The sequence below is a fragment of the Haliotis rufescens genome, unplaced genomic scaffold, assembly GCF_023055435.1.
Source record: "Haliotis rufescens isolate VD_foot unplaced genomic scaffold, xgHalRufe1.0.p SCAF_18, whole genome shotgun sequence".
In the NCBI taxonomy this organism is placed as follows: domain Eukaryota; kingdom Metazoa; phylum Mollusca; class Gastropoda; order Lepetellida; family Haliotidae; genus Haliotis; species Haliotis rufescens.
The window spans coordinates 19,134,074-19,154,566 of record NW_025963868.1 but is presented as its reverse complement, the minus strand read 5'-3'; the positions used below and the strand labels follow the sequence as shown (position 1 = coordinate 19,154,566).

At 42.2% G+C, this 20,493-nt stretch overlaps 2 protein-coding genes across 6 annotated transcripts in view; one reads left to right on the top strand and one right to left on the bottom strand.

The window, feature by feature from the left end:
* The window catches only part of LOC124121025, a 36,874-nt gene extending 36,256 nt beyond the window's left edge, over positions 1-618 (top strand). For all 4 annotated transcript variants that reach the window (XM_048398367.1, XM_048398368.1, XM_048398366.1 and 1 more), the window contains exon 10: positions 524-618. In XM_048398367.1, the coding sequence (XP_048254324.1) occupies positions 524-585 (62 nt within the window). In that variant the 3' untranslated portion in view covers positions 586-618. The remainder of the gene's footprint in view (positions 1-523) is intronic.
* Positions 619-1,760: 1,142 nt separating this feature from the next.
* LOC124121023 (PR domain zinc finger protein 10-like) lies at positions 1,761-20,026 on the bottom strand. 2 transcript variants are annotated; one of them, XM_048398314.1, is made up of 16 exons: positions 19,970-20,026; positions 17,868-18,076; positions 15,909-16,166; positions 15,438-15,593; positions 14,998-15,147; positions 14,302-14,380; positions 12,785-13,072; positions 10,758-10,882; positions 10,124-10,232; positions 7,987-8,133; positions 7,589-7,701; positions 7,109-7,288; positions 6,382-6,454; positions 6,011-6,231; positions 5,544-5,608; positions 1,761-5,151 (listed from the first exon to the last, which is right to left on the bottom strand). In XM_048398314.1, exons 2-16 carry the CDS (start codon positions 18,030-18,032, stop codon positions 3,264-3,266), a joined length of 4,017 nt encoding a protein of 1,338 aa, XP_048254271.1. In that variant the 5' UTR covers positions 18,033-18,076; positions 19,970-20,026; the 3' UTR covers positions 1,761-3,263. The 2 variants fall into 2 exon arrangements, with proteins under 2 accessions (XP_048254271.1, XP_048254272.1); XM_048398315.1 differs by lacking the exons at positions 17,868-18,076; positions 19,970-20,026 and adding an exon at positions 16,502-16,513.
* Positions 20,027-20,493: the final 467 nt, after the last annotated feature.

Genomic DNA, 20,493 nt, shown 5'->3' with positions numbered 1-20,493 from the left:
ACACACGATAAGTACTAGGAGAATACAAACTAGCAGTCTATCGCGAAAGTCCTTCTCGAGCGACCAGCTCAGAGGCGCGCTGAGAGATTTGTGACATATGTCATAGGGAGGTGCGTGCATGCGCAACCGGACGGAAACAAGTTTATTGTTTACATTCCAGCTTCTGGCTTCCTTTTAACGTACGACTAGAGGTATGAGATACCCATTTGTACGACTGGAAACAGACTAAAACATATGATATCAGCAGGTTGAACTATGTATACTTGTAATATTCCTGTCCCATAAGCATGGTCACTTGCAGTTAAAGGTCAAATAAAAAACCTTCATGAATGTCAAACACAGAACGACCTGGAACTTCACGTGCTGAAGCACAGACTGTGGCATCTTGCTGTGCTGTCAGTGCCATGAAACTAAACTGTACTGATTCTAGGGAACTTATACATGGAACTTAAATTGTACGAAACGAGTCCCTCGTCTTGAAGTGATACTGTATATTATCAAATGTCCATCTCTTATATTTCAGAGGCAGTTACTACTTTGGCGAGCTTGCTCCTTCCAGTTGCTGTGATGATGACCATGTTGTGAGATGTGTTCCTGTTTCATAAATTATAGGGGTTTCGTTTGTTTGTTTGTTGTTTTACGCCTCCGCAATATTCCAGCTAATAATCAAGTCTGGGCCGGACAATCCAGTGATTGGTATCATGAGCATCGATCCATGCAATTGGGATACGATGACATGCATCAACCAAGTCAGCGAGCCTGACCATCCGATCCGCTTAGTCTCCTCTTACGACAAGCATAGTCGCCTTTCATGTCTTCCGCTCGGCATCAAGGAAATGAAAAAGGGCCAGTCAGCTCGGATGTATGTTAATTTGCAGCAACTGTTTCAATGGGATAGATCTATAAAAGGGTAAAAATCTCAACACTGTAACAATTTCCCACTTGACCTGTACATCAGTAGTTTGTTTGCAGAAATGTATTTTAAAACATTTGATTTCCATTTCAAGACTATTCACCAGTAGATTCAATTTCTTAAAAATGTAAAATGCTAAAAAATGTACTTTCAAGTTAATATTTGTTTGTTTATAAGCAAATATTTTCCTGGTTAAGTATCATATTCTCCAATATCAAGAGAAAAATCATATTATGGTAACTTTTATTTTGGCAAGTTGATAATCAGAAAATTTGTTGGTTTTGAGATTTTTACCCAAAATCGACATTAGTCTGGCCTAGTACAAGCAGCACACACGCTCGCGTGCATTGGTGTCGCTTTATAATTGAAATAATCTTGAAGGTGATTAAACACCATTTCACCTCACCTACACACTGTGGGGTGACATGACTTATGTTGATTTGATGATATTGATCAGTGGCAGGGTTCATGGGTTCACCACTATTGAAAATAACTTAGGCATCCATGTGACCTGATTGTTACTGCTGTACTGTACATGTTCCACACTTGCCTGACTGTAACTACCCATGGAAAGTTACTGCTACAAAGCTACACGTCTTATCCCTGGCTGTAAGATGTGTGGTCCAAGCCTGCAGTACACAAGCCTAGCTGTGACCAGCGACTGTAACAACTGATGCACAGTACAACTGCACAGACACTACACATAATGTATCACAGTGTGTCAAACTGATAGAACGGGAGGCTGGTAGTAGTTCTGGAAGTGAGATTGTGTCAGCTCACCTGCTGTCCCTGTCCCGGGGCCATGAGTGTCACATGGATGTTGATGCAACTCACAACACTGCCTGCATCAGATGTAAGGTTTTATTACACTGAAGAGTAACATCAGTACCACGTAACTCTCAAGCAAGCATATCTTGCAAACAAAGAACTGTCAACTTGGTAAAACATGTCATTCAACCAAAGAAATGTTACCAAAAATGAAATACCACATTGTCTATTATGAATATAACTGGTATGATTTTGCCAGGCCTTGACTTGTGGAATTAGTTTAAAGATCTACAAGCTAACATCCTTGATTATCCACTGTATCATACATCTCCAATCCACCATGATATACACCTGTCATAAAGGACCCGAGATATGCTGGGTAATCAAGGGTGACAAGCAGAATGTAATCACACATTTTTACATAGCATCAGCAAAATTCATTTTGAATCTCTACATTGATTGATAACAAAAATGCCTTAATATCTCTGTCTGGATCAGATACCAACTGAACGTCCTTGAAGAATGCTTGCTCAACTGTTCATATCTGCTCAGACAGGGTTATAACAAACACATTAAATAAACAACTTTAACAAAACAGATCAACCTTCCACATACACTTTCTGATTGTCATAATCATGATAATACGTAATAAATATGTAAGCACATATTTGTTGGCAGACAAAGTGTTCAGACATTTGAGAAAAAAGCACTGTACAGGATGCATTTTCCAATTTGCTTTTGAAATAGGTACACAACAATATGAAATCAAACGATTGTCTGCACTTCGTCATAATATCATAATGCAACATTATATTAAAAGAATTGTTAGCATAGCTACAAGACAACCATACAATTTATGTTGAAAATACAGCTGCAACATATATGACTACGTGGGCAGAGGCCCTGCAAGAATAGAGTCACAAGGTTATCATTAAATTCACAACCCAAAGGATATAAATAATACATCACTACTAGAAAACCAAGTTAAGAAAACATGCTTTAATTCCCTGCATCCTACTCGTCTGATGACACACAGCTGTATTCAGAATGATTAAAGAAAAACTAGTCAAGATAGGGAAGGGGGGTAACTCTGTTTACCTAAACCGAACGATGGCTTCTGCAACTGTGTTGATCTTTATTTGACAAAATACGTAGTGATGACTTTGAGTTGTGTTTTATGAGCATTCCCCTTCACTTCAGATGGCCAGGTCACTGTACATGTCCCCAGTATGTACACAGCAGCAATGTGATGTAAGGAGACCTCCTGTAGCCTGTTTATACAGATTGACTGTTATCTGGTTAGACAGTGGCTATGCTATCCTCTGTAAGGTGTGTCATGCACACTACAAGAACTACAAGTTCCATATAATCTTGAGTTGATTAACAAGTAATTAGAAAGATGATCCCATTTGACACAAGTCCATAGAAGAAGACATAGATGGAAAAGTGTTGCCAAATATTGTCAAAATATCAAATCATAGCCTGAAATAGAGGATCTACGCTAACAATGTTCTTGGTAAAAGATATGCGAGTTGTTCAATGCTCTAAATCTTGTTCCAGCAAGTCAGCAAGGGCAGCCTCCCTATCGGTAAGTCTGATAATTCGCCCATGTTGACACTGGGACTTGAATAGTCTGAGTTTGTCCTGGGTTGGTTGTTACAACCGACACTGACACAGGATGCCCTGCAACAATTGCTTGCTGGCCTGCTGGAGGTGGTGCTGCAGCAATCACTGTTGCCCCTGAAGTGGCAACCTGAGCAAACTGTGTGTGTGCCAGCGCGTGTCCGAGATGGCTGAGCTCGATGGTGGTGTGCTGCTGGCTGGGGTGCTGGGCCGGGGTGATCACCATCGTTGGGAGGCGGGATGTGATGTGGAACTCCCCCGGACGGTACTCTTGCAGTGTCTGGGTCAGCTCACTCATTGCCTGGGTCAGCAGGTCAGCAGCTTGCAGGGTCTCGGGCTGAGCTCCCTGGACTGTTGCGGTCACCTCCTCATAACGCTCAGGCTGCTGAGCAGGTTCCAGCAGAGGAAGTTCATCTTTCATCTTTGGTCGTTCAGGCAACTGTGGTACAAAGTCAGGATGCTTCTTCCTTTGATGTTGCATAAGTTTAGCCTTGCTGGCGTATTGCTTATGACAGAACTGGCATGAATGGGGCATGGTTGTGATGGAGCCCACTGTCTGGGAATAGGTCGGGTTTGGAAGTCCAGGGATCTCTGGGATGAGGCATTTCTTCCGGCTGCTGATGGGCAGATCTGCACCAGGGTGGTTTTTGATGATGTGAGCTTTCCGTTTGGAACTTGATTTGTACACTTTATCACAATACTGACAATAGTAATCTCGCTGGGTTTTCAAGATAGGGAGATTGAGTTCCGGCACCTGGTCAGGCTTAATCTCGGGATGCCTTTTGGCGAGATGGTTCACCAACATTCCCCGTCGTTTGAACCCTAAGAGACAGGTGTGGCATTTGTAGATAAACCTATGATAGTCAGTTGGAGACACTTTTGGAATGAATTTCTTGGATGGAGACCTGTCACCCTTGTGAGCATTTTTCACCTCCCGCTCTAAAGAATGCATTCGCTTTATATGCTCCTTTAGTTTGTCTTTCCGTTTGAACTGACGCCCACAGTTCTCGCACATGAACTCACGATGAGTCGAATGTCTTAGCATATGAAGCTTCAGCTTGTCCTGTCGAGGAAACACTTTATCACACTCAGGGCAGGGGTAACGTTTTTCAGAATGGAACGCCTTCATGTGTTTGCGAATAATATGATAATCATCAAACTGCTTCCCACACTCAGGGCATGTGAAATATCCACTTTGAGCGTGGAGAACTATATGATTCTTCATGGTAGTGATCTGGTCAAAGCCAAGACGACATATGGGACACTCGTAGTACTTCTTGTCACTGTGTGTCTTCATGTGACAGGCCAGTGCGGAGTTGTTCATGAAGCGCTTGTAACACACATCACACTGCAAGGGCTTGCTGTCCTCCTCACCGTGACATAACATGTGCTTCTGGAGACGGTCCTGAGACCCAAAGGCCTTCCAACATTTTTCACACTTGTGAGGCCTGTTTGGATTTAGCAATTTCTTCTTGCTTTTTCCATGTTCAGAGGCATGGTCAATGAGATCTCTCTTGTTAGCAAACTGCCGGTGACACATTGGACAGGCCAGGTACGTCTCCATGCTAACAATTTCACCATCCTCAGTGCGCATGTCACTATCAGAGTTGGCGTTCTGCATTTCTCCGACATCACATGCAAATTTCTTGATTTCATCCAAACCGACATCTTCAGCAGCATGGGTCAGTGTATGCAAATTTAGGAGGTTAGAGTTGTCAAAGGTGAGGTCACAGTGCATGCACACCCACTCATTCCCACCAGTGTCCTTGCCCTTCTTCTTGTAGAGAGATTTGATGGTCTGCCGGATCTTCTCCGTGTGAGGTCGCCGCTGATACTTCTTCAGGGTTCTGAGGTCAATGTAATAAGTCAGAATATTAGACACACAATGACGGGCTGGTTTCTTGACGTATCAGTCATCACTTGATGTAAAATGTAGCATGGTCAAAAGATTTCATGATTTATTTCATAACAGAAGTGAAATATATCTTCCCAACAACAAAAATTGTCTGGACTGGGTCGTGTAGAAACTCAGAGTTTCTGAGTATAATCACTTTGTTAAATGGCATTTCATCTTCATAACCTAATTCTATACTTCCATATAAAAATACTTATAATCATATGCTAGGAACACCAGATACGAGTGGGAGTGAGACTGGGGAGGAGGACCAAGGATGGAAAAGCCCTGGGGCCCTCTTGACTCCCGTGTTAGATATGGAGACAGGTTGATGGTGCTACTCACTTGTTGAGGTAGATACTGGTGGACTTTTTCTTCCACTGGTAGCCAGATGTCTCTCCGAGACCATCCTGTAAAGTAGATGCAAGTGTAATGTAAATACAATTCAGAAAAGTATGTCATCTTATTCCGAAAATTGATTCTCTCAGTAGTAGATCATGACATCTTATCCCGTAAATTGATTTACTCAACAGATCATGATATCTTATCCTGTAAATTCATAGATCTTGACATCTTATCCCGTAAATTGATTCACTCAAATTCATCCTAAGTGCACAAAGATAATAAAAAAGCCTGATACTTGCATTCCCTGATGATTGAAGGCACTGAATCAATCAATGAATTTTACAAATAATGCAAGGATGGTAATTCGCAGACAGCACCTATTCCAGTAGGCTCACACAGGAATAAATAATGTCATATCTTACCCACAACTTCAGACTGGAATACTATCCTGAATGTTAAGCACTAACCTTCTTCCCTGCTCTAGCCCGGGCCTTGAAGAGACTTCCCTTTGTGAACAACCGCTTCTTGGCCTTGCTGCGGACTTCAACCTTTTCATCAAATTCATCATCATCACCTTGGTTTGCAGTGCCTTCCTCGTGACCCAGCAGATGGCGCTGTAGTGCCACAGATGTCTTGAAGCGTTTGTTACACTCGTAACAAGGGAATCGGTATTCCTGCTCATCAAGTGCTGAAACACATTCACATCTTACTCTCACACTTCATCATCATCAAGAATAGCACATAAATCTCAATCAAAAGTGCTTGTTCATTATCATTCATCAATCATGTGTACTAGTGATGTCCAGTGATACATGTTTCTCATGCTGAGACTACCCACCATCTCTGTCCTCCTGTGTCATGTCATGGGTCTTCAGCCCCATCCTGGTGGCATAGTGGGCTGCGTACCACACCTAGATGGACAAACACAAACAGTAAGTGGGGGAGTCAGTGGGGTTTTATGGCGCTTTTAGCAATATTCCAGCACTATCACAATGGGGAACAGAAGAAATGGGCTCTACACATTGTACCCATGTGGGGACTCAAAACTGCCTTTTTTGGCTCAACAAGTGGATGCTTTAACCACTTGGCAATACCACTTCTCCAAAACAGTCATACAGACACATTTGTTATCAAATGCTTCTGTTTATCATATGATTATATAACACTATGTTACACCAAAACATGAAAATAAACTTTGAATAAACAAAATGCATGTACAGTAAACTACGTTTATAACAAACACACTTATAACGAACTATCTGATATAACAAACTTATATTTTAGTCACGATCTGTGAGAGAAAATGTCCCCTGGTCCAGAAGCAATGAGATTTTTTTGGATTATGCTAATTTTCAAACTTATTTCGTCTTCACAAAGTGGAAACTGTATTTGATTTTCGGTATTCTGAGTCGAATTATGTTGCAATGTAACCAGAAGGGGATGTAACAGGAAGTAGGTGGCTACCCACACTCCTATTAGCAGGATTCAGGGAAATGGCCATAAAACAAACAAGCGAATGGATCACAACATGCATCCGAGTGTAGTTCTCTCTCATCAATGGCTACCTTCAGCTCCTGACGGGTGTCGATGGGTTTGGCGACCGTGAAGAAGATGTCCTGGCCGTGCTGGTATGCCACCAGGTTCTGCTCCATGAAGTTCTCTGCGGGTCTCACAAACATCATCCAGTTACACTTGTTCTCATCAGAGGTCTCGAAGTAGGCCAGTGTGCTGTCACTCCGGTCCAGCTGCAACAGCAAGAATCTGTGTCCACACAACCAGACACACATCTCGATATCCATGGGGTTTCTCCTCGTCTCCTCATACATAGACTGTATACATGCATTTGGACAACACTATAGTGTCAACATTTCTCTGGAAACACTGTGGACACATTCTCACAGGTATCGAATAGAGGGGAGACAAAGTGTCAACATGAACTTTACCAGGCCCCTGGAATCTGATCATAGTTTCAACTACAGGCAAGCAGAAGCAGGCTGCTAAGGACTGTCACACATGTAAAGGATTCACTTAATAATACATCTTACCATCAGTGGAAATTTGTGCACAGTGACTTTCTCCTGAGAATCAACCAGATCTCCCACAAAAGGACCAAACTGGGTATACTTGGGGATTGGCTTTTTGGCAAACACTCCTAGTTCTAGAAAAACAAAATATACATACTCAATTAGTAATGGATGAAACATTTTATTCAAAAGCAAACAGTTGTTACCTGTTTGAAATCCAATCATCCTAAATGAAAGTACATACACTGTCTTAAGAATTTCAAGCTTTGGGGGACATATGATATTAAATACTGTAATGAAAAACTAAAGACTGTTAACATGAGCAAGAATAATAATGAATGAAATATATTATTTATGGGAACAAGCATGATTTTATGGTATCTTCAAGGGGAAGTAATTTTCCAAGAGGAAAGAGTTACCTGCCCCTCCTGTTTCACTGAGGCGGTAGATCTGTAGTTGTGGCGGCAGGCTTGACCATGCCCGAGACAGCACCACCTTGTCCAACACTATGGACAGTCGGTGGACAGGACACTCCGTCGGGTACGTGGTCATGCACTCCTCACACCCTGAACACAAATACACAGGACAATTTATATTTCTACATTAATCAAACTGTTCTAACCACAGCACTGGTTGATGAAACCATATAAAACAATAATATGAGGTACACAACACTCATCCTACAAATCTGAGCCATCCAGCAACATGTAGAACACAACACTCATCCTACAAATCTGAGCCATCCAGCAACATGTAGAACACAACACTCATCCTACAAATCTGAGCCATCCAGCAACATGTAGAACACAACACTCATCCTACAAATCTGAGCCATCCAGCAACATGTAGAACACAACACTCATCCTACAAATCTGAGCCGTCCAGCAACATGTAGAACACAACACTCATCCTACAAATCTGAGCCGTCCAGCAACATGTAGAACACAACACTCATCCTACAAATCTGAGCCGTCCAGCAACATGTAGAACACAACACTCATCCCACAAATCTGAGCCATCCAGCAACATGTAGAACACAACACTCATCCTACAAATCTGAGCCATCCAGCAACATGTAGAACACAACACTCATCCTACAAATCTGAACCGTCCAGCAACATGTAGAACACAACACTCATCCCACAAATCTGAGCCGTCCAGCAACATGTAGAACACAACACTCATCCTACAAATCTGAGCCGTCCAGCAACATGTAGAACACAACACTCATCCCACAAATCTGAGCCGTCGAGCAACATGTAGAACACAACACTCATCCCAACACAACACTCATTCTACAAATCTGAGCCATCCAGCAACATGTAGAACACAACACACATCCTACAAATCTGAGCCGTCCAGCAACATGTAGAACACAACACTCATCCCACAAATCTGAGCCGTCCAGCAACATGTAGAACACAACGCTCATCCTACAAATCTGAGCCATCCAGCAACATGTAGAACACAACACTCATCCTACAAATCTGAGCCATCCAGCAACATGTAGAACACAACACTCATCCTACAAATCTGAGCCGTCCAGCAACATGTAGAACACAACGCTCATCCTACAAATCTGAGCCGTCCAGCAACATGTAGAACACAACACTCATCCTACAAATCTGAGCCAACCAGCAACATGTAGAACCCAACGCTCATCCCACAAATCTGAGCCGTCCAGCAACATGTAGAACACAACACTCATCCTACAAATCTGAGCCGTCCAGCAACATGTAGAACACAACACTCATCCCACAAATCTGAGCCGTCCAGCAACATGTAGAACACAACACTCATCCTACAAATCTGAGCCGTCCAGCAACATGTAGAACACAACACTCATCCCACAAATCTGAGCCGTCCAGCAACATGTAGAACACAACACTCATCCCACAAATCTGAGCCGTCCAGCAACATGTAGAACACAACACTCATCCCACAAATCTGAGCCGTCCAGCAACATGTAGAACACAACACTCATCCCACAAATCTGAGCCGTCCACCAACATGTAGAACACAACGCTCATCCTACAAATCTGAGCCGTCCAGCAACATGTAGAACACAACACTCATCCTACAAATCTGAGCCTTCCAGCAACATGTAGAACACAACACTCATCTCACAAATCAGAGGCGTCCAGCAACATGTAGAACACAACACTCATCCCACAAATCTGAGCCGTCCAGCAACATGTAGAACACAACACTCATCCTACAAATCTGAGCCGTCCAGCAACATGTAGAACACAACACTTATCCCACAAATCTGAGCCGTCCAGCAACATGTAGAACACAACACTCATCCTACAAATCTGAGCCGTCCAGCAACATGTAGAACACAACACTCATCCCACTAATCTGTACTATAATAAACAATGTTGTAGGTAGATAGATATCAAAGCTTAAAATCAAAGAGCTCTCTTATATGATGTGGTAAGATGTCTGTATTCACATGTCTCCTGTTGTCCTACTGTAGCCTTGAGGTAAAGGAGTGCTGACAAGGGCTGGAGTCACATGGATGGCAGGCCCCTGAACTCAACGTCTGACACTTACACAGTTCATCCGAGTTGTAGGGTTTGGGGACGTAGGTGTGGCGGCGCCGGCGCCAGGAGGTGGAGGCCTGCTCCTGGTCTAATGTTGCAATACGGGTGGACTTTCTCACCTGAAACACACCATCATTACACTGCTGACACACTGACACCAGATCAGGCAACATTAAGTGACGTGGCTTAAGTGACGTCTAGGCCACAACAACTAGTGACTGATATAATGAGCAGCACCCAATGTCATCAGGGCACATTGAAAGGCATTTAAACCCAATCCAATTTAGTCACCTCTTATGACATAAGTATACATCATACATTACAGCAACAGACTGTTGAGGACTACTGTAACCTGGATACCCCACAGGGTTTAGTGTACATGTATATGACGATGTTCACACGGGACTACTGTAACCTGGATACCCCACAGGGTTTAGTGTACATGTATATGACGATGTTCACACGGGACTACTGTAACCTGGATACCCAACAGGGTTTAGTGTACATGACGATGTTCACATGGGACTACTGTTACCTGGATACCCCACAGGGTTTAATGTACATGTATATGACGATGTTCACATGGGACTACTGTAACCTTGATACCCCACAGGGTTTAGTGTACATTGGACTACTATACCCACCGACGCACTGACTCGGCCATGACTTGACTGAGGGTCATTCTCCTTGTCGTCGTCCATGACCCTGCTGTACACCTGCCCCAGAGCTGCATCGCTGCCAGTGACCATGCTGTCCGCCACCGCCTGGGCTGAACACAGAAGCAGATAATACAGCCTCCCTACTCAGTCAGTTCAGATCAGTCCTGTTGGGAAACATCTTGTGTTATACCCCGACTGAGTGTTATGTCCATTGTTTTGGCAGGTAGTTATTCAACAACCTTGCATGCGCAATTTGCCAATAAGAATTTTGTTTGTTCATATAGTAGTGAATATAAACTATAAAAAATAGTCTTGTAAAGCCTCAAAAAGAGATAGCCACTAATGCTTTGAGTAAATGTGAGATTAATACAAACAAAAGGCCTTTTCTCTGGAAAAAATACTCAAGTTTTGATAAGTGTCTTTGGGATAAGCTCACTTCAGTAGTTTCCAGGGGCGCAACTAGGCTAATATTAAGTGTTAGCAAAACCAATTTTGCACACACACACACAAATTTTTAGATGTTCTTAAACAGCTTGAGACTGTTTATGTAAGATCTTATTTGTAACAAATATTGGTAATTTATTTATATAATGTTATATTAGTAATATATGTTTCACCAACACATTTTCAACTTCATTCAAGAAACATCTAAGATGACAAATGACCAATCATTATAATGGAAATAACTGTGAGAGCATGGTTTGCTTCAGTCACAAAGTATGTTTGTTTCCTAAAGGTTTCGTTAGATCAATACTGATATCTCAATGCAGGATGAACTCAAAAGACAACAAATGTTTATTGTATCATAATAAACAGACAAAAGTCACTAGTAGACTACTAATAGGCTATTAGTTTGTCACATCGGCATGGGGATGTCATGATGATCTAAAATAACCTTTCAGTCTTTGTTGACCTTGTATATCGTATCAACAAAGGGACATCATTCTCACAACTTGATAAACCATCTACAACTGAAATCCTGAAGTGTGTAAAGATTCTGATTTTCAAGTAAGACAACAAATAGCATGTTTAACGGATAGAGTTTGCATTGATAATATATTGCATGGATGGTAAATTGAGGTTGACTTATTTTTAAAACAAGCTTTTGAGGTGTAGGCAGTTGCTTTTCTGCTACAATGGTAGTTCTGCCCTTAGTTTCTGAGAAAACGTGTCCCCAATGCACATACTATGCACCAAGTAAAATAACATGGATCAAGGGCCATAACTCTGTAAAGAAATAATTTAGGGGACCAATTTTTGACCTCAGTTGAAACAACAAAAGCATTGAAAAAGAAAAAAAATGTTTTGAAAGCATGCAAATTTTCATTTGAGTAACTTCAGTAGTTTCTGAGATAAATCGTACCCATTGCAGATACTATACACAAAGTTGAAAAGCACTGACCAGGGGCAATAACTATAATTGCAAACAAATAATGTAATGGAGCAAGGGTCATAACTCTATAAAAAATGAATGTACAACACTATTTTTTTTAACTTATTTGAGATCGTGACCACTAATATCAGTGTGTAAAATGTCCTTTCTCTAACTGGAATAGTTTTGGACAAAATGTGTCCACATTGAGATGAACAGATGGATGATACGATGGACTAACTCTGTTCCTATATCCTATCTTCCTATTAATCTTTGTGCAGTAGACACTAAAACCATTACAGGTGGTGGTGTATAAATTCCCACTCAACCTGCTCAATTGCTCTGAATTGTCCATATTTTATACAAGCAACACACTTCAAATTCATAAACGTTACATTTTAAAGTCTGTGCTGTATTAGATATGATACAGCGACTGACTGTGGGGGTTTATCATGCACACGTGAGATAAGGTCTAATACATGGCACTACAGAGTCTGAGCTGATGCTGATAGTTATGGAGGCAATGTTGCTGCTATTTTAACTACCTCACTCTGTCCACTGGTACTCTCCTTATTCCAAACACATCCATGCTACATCTGGCATGCCAATGTCCGGTTATCCGGCCGACATATTCTCTCACCTAGGTCTGGTCCTATAGCTGAGCTCCCGACTGACCTATCCATGCCGGCCTCCATGACGATGACGTCCCCTGGCGTGTGGAGTGAGGTGTCGAGTGAGGTGCTCATGGCCACCTCGTGCGAGGAAGAGGAGGCCAGGTGGCTGCTGTCCATGGTGGCGTCCATCACCACATGGCTGCTGGAGGTGGTGAGGGAGGAGGGTCCTGGCATGGTGGAGTGCAGGGCCTCCGAGTCCATGGCGGAGGTGGTGGAGGTGTAGGAGGTGGAGGGGTGCAGGTAGCCACGGGATGCTGCAACATCCAGGGAACCAGGTCAAGGTGTGATGTCTGCCAGGATCTCCTGTCAGCAGCCCATATGTTTTGTTGAGGGAATTACTTCTTTGTACTTAAAGATATTGCTTTAGGGTTTTTTAAAATCCCTGTATTTGTTTTTGGGTGCTGCCATACCAGGATTAAATGTACCTAATTGTAGCTGTGTGTGTCGCTGTGCTCTGTCCACACTGTGTGTTGGTCTGTACATACCGTGTGTTGGTCTGTACATACTATGTGTGTTGCTATTGCGTTAGTCCTGTGTCGCTGTGGTCTGTACATACCGTGTGTTGGTCTGTATATACCCTGTGTTGGTCTGTACATACCGTGTGTTGGTCTGTACTAACTATTTGTGTTGTAATTGTGTTAGTCCTGTGTCGCTGTGGTCTGTACTACATACTGTGTGTTGGTCTGTACATACCTTGTGTTGGTCTGTACATACTGTGTGTTGGTCTGTACATACTGTGTGTTGTGTGTACTTACTATGTGTTGCTATTGTGTTAGTCCTGTGTCGCTGTGGTCTGTACATACCGTGTGTTGGTCTGTACATACTATGTGTGTTGCTATTGTGTTAGTCCTGTGTCGCTGTGGTCTGTACTACATACTGTGTGTTGGTCTGTACATACCGTGTGTTGGTCTGTACATACCGTGTGTTGGTCTGTACATACTGTGTGTTGTGTGTACTTACTATGTGTTGCTATTGTGTTAGTCCTGTGTCGCTGTGGTCTGTACTACATACTGTGTGTTGGTCTGTACATACCGTGTGTTGGTCTGTACATACCTTGTGTTGGTCTGTACATACTGTGTGTTGGTCTGTACATACTGTGTGTTGTGTGTACTTACTATGTGTTGCTATTGTGTTAGTCCTGTGTCGCTGTGGTCTGTACATACCGTGTGTTGGTCTGTACATACTATGTGTGTTGCTATTGTGTTAGTCCTGTGTCGCTGTGGTCTGTACTACATACTGTGTGTTGGTCTGTACATACCGTGTGTTGGTCTGTACATACCGTGTGTTGGTCTGTACATACTATGTGTGTTGCTATTGCGTTAGTCCTGTGTCGCTGTGGTCTGTACATACCGTGTGTTGGTCTGTACATACCGTGTGTTGGTCTGTACATACTGTGTGTTGGTCTGTACATACTGTGTGTTGTGTGTACATACTATGTGTGTTGCTATTGTGTTAGTCCTGTGTCGCTGTGGTCTGTACATACCGTGTGCATTGCTGTAGTCATGGACATCCTCTTGCGTGGTGTCTGGCTCCCCACTCAGACTGTCAAGGTCTCGGCCATCCTGCAACACACACACCTACAAATCCTCTACCAGAGCCATTACACTTCCAGTCTACATTACATGTTTGTTTGTTCGTTGTTTAACACTGCACCCAGCAATATTCCAGCTATATGATCGCGGTCTGTAAATAATCGAGTCTGGACCAGACAATCCAGTGGTTGACATCATGAGCATCGATCCACGCAATTGGGATACAAATACATGCATCAACCAAGTCAGTGAGTCTGACCACCTGATTCCGTTAGATGCCTCTTACGACCAGCAAAGTTGCTTTTTAAAGCAAGCATGGGTTGCTGAAGACCTGTTCTAGCCCGGCTCTTCATGGGCTACATTAAATGTAGAGCATTTGGCCAGAGCAAGCATACAAAAAGAAATGCGTCAGTGATCATTGCTGTCAGGGTTTGAAAACACCCACCTCAGCAGCGTTACAAACAAATTTAGTATTTAAATTTAGAATACTCCAATCTGTAATTTTAACAGAAATGTTACAAGAAGAGCCAATAGACTTTCATGATTGATCATAATACTGCAAAGGGGTCATTCTCCTGCAATTGGGCATCAGTCTATTGATCAGAAGTTAGGAATGTAATCAGTTCTTGTGACAGATTGTGACCTACCGCTCTGTGGGTGTCCCTGTCCTCCAGTGTGGCCGACTGTGACATGAGAGGGGAGTCTCCCGAGGTGCTCACTTCGCCGTGTGACGCAAACTGTGGCATGGACGTCACATGCACTGTCACATAGGACGGGGCACCACTTGGCTGCGGTTGCTACAACACCATGACAGCACATGGATGTCACAAGTTTTCTTTTGTTAGAGAAATTCAATCTTATACCCATGAAATCCACATGAATGAAACGTTTCTATAAAAAAAAAATAGATTTAGTCTGTGTTTTGTAACCTTAAGGAAACCGAATCCATCGTTTGGCATTTTCACATACACGTGTATATACTCAGCTCATTGCTTCTCATATGCTTCACTGTCACTAACAGAGGAAATAAAATTTATGTTAAAGTATTGATGTTCTAACATTACAAACAAAGGGAGATAACTCTCACAACAGGCAGTAAAGCTGTGTTGGGCTGTGCCTCGGAGCCATCTTGTCTGAGGCTGAGAGATGATTGGCTGACGGTGCAGTCAGCAGGGGAGATAACTCTCTGTACAGCCACTACACGGTGATCTTGGTCCAATACCACTTGATGGACTTGATAACCCTGAGAAACAAGAGCATGTTAATCTAATACACTACTGGAACTCCACCAGATCCTATATGTTCTATGTAGCCTGAAACTGTTACTCATAATTTCACTTCAACCAAAGTCATTTCTCTCAAACAAATAAAGAGGAAACATCTATACTAATTATTTCTTTGTTAATTCTTTTCCTCTGAAGGGAAACAGGAATTCTGAAACATCTTTTGGGAAATGATTTTAGTCATCTGCTCCTCACAACAGTAATATTGAAAATGTTTGAAAAGAAAACCATGTGAGGGTTTAAGCAATAAGGGATCTTTGTGTAACTGCAGGTACCTGTTGTTGTAGGGAACTGCTGTCTACAGCCGACATACGTATAACCTGGGCTGTTTCCGCCGGCTGAATCGTGGAGTAGGACGATATCCCATCACTCCCTGCAGCTGCTGCCACTTCGCGGTAGTCGTCTACTGGGGATATCCTCTCGTACGTGGAGTGGGCAGCCTGGTACACATCTGACTGGGATCCGCTGTACTCCCCGGAGAATGTAGCCGCAGGTCTCATAGAATGGTAGTGAGTCTCCTCATACTCAGCAGCCTGTGGAAATTTTTAAGAACATCACAGATTTTAGCATGACAACATTATCTCATCTCTTAATAAATCAGAAGGTAAACATTGGATCCCATGCCTACTTGTTTCCCTTCACCTAGAAACTTCTCATCACTGATCATGCTTGTCACTCAGTAGTACCATACTCTGCATGGGAGAACTACTGGCAGTACCACAACAAGCACCACCATCTCAGATCCTGTACCTGGTTATCAGCCTGCATCAGTGACACACCGCATAGACAAGGCATTAAAGATCCTGTACCTGGTTGTAAGCCTGCATCAGTGACACACCACGTAGACAAGGCATTACAGATCCTGTACCTGGTTATAAGCCTGCATCCGTAACACACCACATAGACAAGGCATTACACATCCTGTACCTGGTTATAAGCCTGCATCAGTGACACACCACATAGACAAGGCATTACACATCCTGTACCTGGTTATAAGCCTGCATCAGTGACACACCACATAGACAAGGCATTACACATCCTGTACCTGGTTGTCAGCCCGCATCAGTGACACACCACATAGACAAGGCATTACAGATCCTGTACCTGGTTATAAGCCTGCATCCGTGACACACCACATAGACAAGGCATTACAGATCATGTACCTGGTTATAAGCCTGCATCAGTGACACACCACATAGACAAGGCATTACAGATCATGTACCTGGTTATAAGCCTGCATCAGTGACACACCACATAGACAAGGCATTACAGATCCTGTACCTGGTTATAAGCCTGCATCAGTGACACACCACATAGACAAGGCATTACAGATCCTGTACCTGGTTATAAGCCTGCATCAGTGACACACCACATAGACAAGGCATTACAGATCCTGTACCTGGTTATCATGGTTATAAGCCTGCATCAGTGACACACCACATAGACAAGGCATTACAGATCCTGTACCTGGTTATAAGCCTGCATCAGTGACACACCACATAGACAAGGCATTACAGATCCTGTACCTGGTTATAAGCCTGCATCAGTGACACACCACATAGACAAGGCATTACAGATCCTGTACCTGGTTATAAGCCTGCATCAGTGACACACCACATAGACAAGGCATTACACATCCTGTACCTGGTTGTAAGCCTGCATCAGTGACACACCACATAGACAAGGCATTACAGATCCTGTACCTGGTTATAAGCCTGCATCAGTGACACACCACATAGACAAGGCATTACAGATCCTGTACCTGGTTATAAGCCTGCATCAGTGACACACCACATAGACAAGGCATTAAAGATCCTGTACCTGGTTATAAGCCTGCATCAGTGACACACCACATAGACAAGGCATTACAGATCCTGTACCTGGTTGTAAGCCTGCATCAATGACACACCACATAGACAAGGCATTACAGATCCTGTACCTGGTTGTAAGCCTGCATCAGTGACACACCACATAGACAAGGCATTACAGATCCTGTACCTGGTTATAAGCCTGCATCAGTGACACACCACATAGACAAGGCATTACAGATCCTGTACCTGGTTATAAGCCTGCATCAGTGACACACCACGTAGACAAGGCATTACAGATCCTGTACCTGGTTATAAGCCTGTATCAGTGACACGCCACATAGACAAGGCATTACACATCCTGTACCTGGTTATAAGCCTGCATCCGTGACACACCACATAGACAAGGCATTACACATCCTGTACCTGGTTATAAGCCTGCATGGGTTGCGCGTTGTTGGTTTCATACTGCTGTGGATGTTGCGGTTCTGGCGATGCTGGATTCATTGAGGACGAGGATGCTGTGACAAATTGGCTCTGATCTGGCTGTTCCCAGTTATGGTTACTGGCAGGACTTGGGGGGTCCTCCATCCTCGTTAGTCAGCAGGTATTCTTGTGGAAATTTGTAGTTTTACCTGAAAGACATGAAATGAAACATTGTGATGCAGTCACATGACCCACTGCCATGATAAATATGAACAGTACGCTCGATTTCATAGACATCATATTGAGTGTTGTTAGCGCAAATCCCTGAGTCTTTGATGTAACATTATTCCTTAGGCATGTAACGCAAATAGTAATAATAAATTTTATGTTTCAAATTGTATAGTTATGCCATTGCTCCATGCAAGTCATCCCCAATTACCAAGTATTATGTCTCCATCCGGAAGAGACAAATACCCTGGACCCATTTGCTGCCATAGTTAGTTTTGAGTTTGATTGAAATGCTGTGAAGCTACAAACAGATGTCCAATGAAATTATTTTCATGAGCAGAAATTAACATTCTGTGCTAAAGGTAGTCTGCATAAGAGATTGCAGATATCACATGGTAAATCATCTCAATGAGACTTTATCATGTTTATGTATGTCTAATTCATGTTCAGATTGGTTACCTGCATGATCATTTTAGTTATTTTTTTCCCATGCAAATCAGGGTTCTAAAAAGTCAAGGGTTCTAGTCAACCCTATAGCAATAATTCCCTGGACCAACCCATGTAAGTGTCTAACATTGCAAGTTCCTAAAAGAAAAGTATCTGATATAGATAATGAAGGCATATAAATATAATTTAATTTACTACATTTGGTTTTATATGCAACACAATTATGCCCATCAATATTAATTTCTCGGTGCTCTGAATAGGCCTATGAGGTCAGTATATATATATATATATATATATATATATATATATATATATATATATATAGGGTTAGTAATCCACACATGATATTTACTAATTTAGTATGTCTGAAAAAATAATACAACTTATAAACTGGCGAATATTGAAAGTTGCCATCTTAAGTGAAAAGAAAAACATGTTTTTTTCTTAATTTCCATAGTTTAATTGACAATGAAAGTAGCCTTATATTTGACAACTCCATGCACAGGAAAGCCTTAATTAATAAAATACATTTTAAAATTAAAATGCAAGTGTAATGTGATATTGTTTTACTTGTTTAATACATGAACCTTTTGTTTGTTTGTGTGAAACAGATTTCACTGAGTAATTAAAGGCTTTCTGACTTTCACCCCATGATATTAAATGGGCACATCCAATAGGGAAGCTGTCTCTGTCATTAAAGACAAGAGGGGGTATGGGTGGGAAGGTCCCATTGACAAAACATCTGTCAGTGCGGAAAGGTCACGGGCCCTCCACAAACATTTCAGTCGCTGCAACTATTCACTGAGCTAATCTTACGATTAATTGGTTACACATTTCTTCTGTGTTTGGAATTAACAAGGAAATAAATATGGGAGTAAATTGTGAAAAATAATTCGAACTTTTGAAAAAGTCTTATTATGTGATCGAACGAGATCAAACTTGGAGCGCAATGCCACTTTTGATCCGACGGCTTCCACTGATATGGCCGACATGTCGAGCTTGCGATATAAATTATGCTAATGGCGACCAAGCCGCATTTTTATACAATATTAGATATATCCCCACAACTATATGATTTAATCGAACTAAGATGGTACTGTCCGTGACATTTGGAATCTTCTAAACCCATTAGCGACCCCGCACCCCTTAGGTAGACTGATCCATAAAGGACGGACCCATTTCACGGCAAATAATGCAGTTTAGGAAGGTACCACCATCGTCGGCCCGAGTGGGTGGGGGGCAAGTTGACCTCGATTTCCCCTCACACTTTTTCGGACAAAACACTAACTTATACGCATCAAACCAAAATAAAACCCACAAACGCATATAGTACAGGCTCTTTCGGTTCCTTGTCAACACGTTTTACACTGGTCCACGAAAGAAATAGAAAATTTTCAAGAAATATCATTTAATGAAAATTGACCTACCTCCCGATTGCCTCAAGTCTCGTTTCCTCCCGTGGTTGTACCACGTGATCACTGACGCCATGTAAATAAGTGGGTTCTTCGAAAATGGTCATTCTGAATCTGACTGAACCAAGAATCAAATAAAAAATAATCACTCTTGTTGTTAAGGAAGATGCATTTTCATTGAATCCTCAGAGATGTTCTAAATTCGAGTTGTATGGATTTTCTCTGTTGACTAACCCATTCTTTGTGACTCCTATTTATCTATAGATTTCGTAATTTCTGGAAATAATTTCAATCAAAGTAAAGAATTGTTTATAATGTTTTGTATTTATCAAAATATCATGGGGATAAACAACACTGGATAGTCCAGGTTGTGTTGTTTTGGGTCATTGTTCGATTGCTTTACATTTGGAGGTTTTATGGGTCATTTGTGTGAACCTTAAAGGTCCGTGCTTATAGCTACCAGAAGTCCTCATCTCCTTCGACTCGACTCCCTGTGCAATGAACAGACCCCAATGTAGTTTCGTATCGTACATGATCTC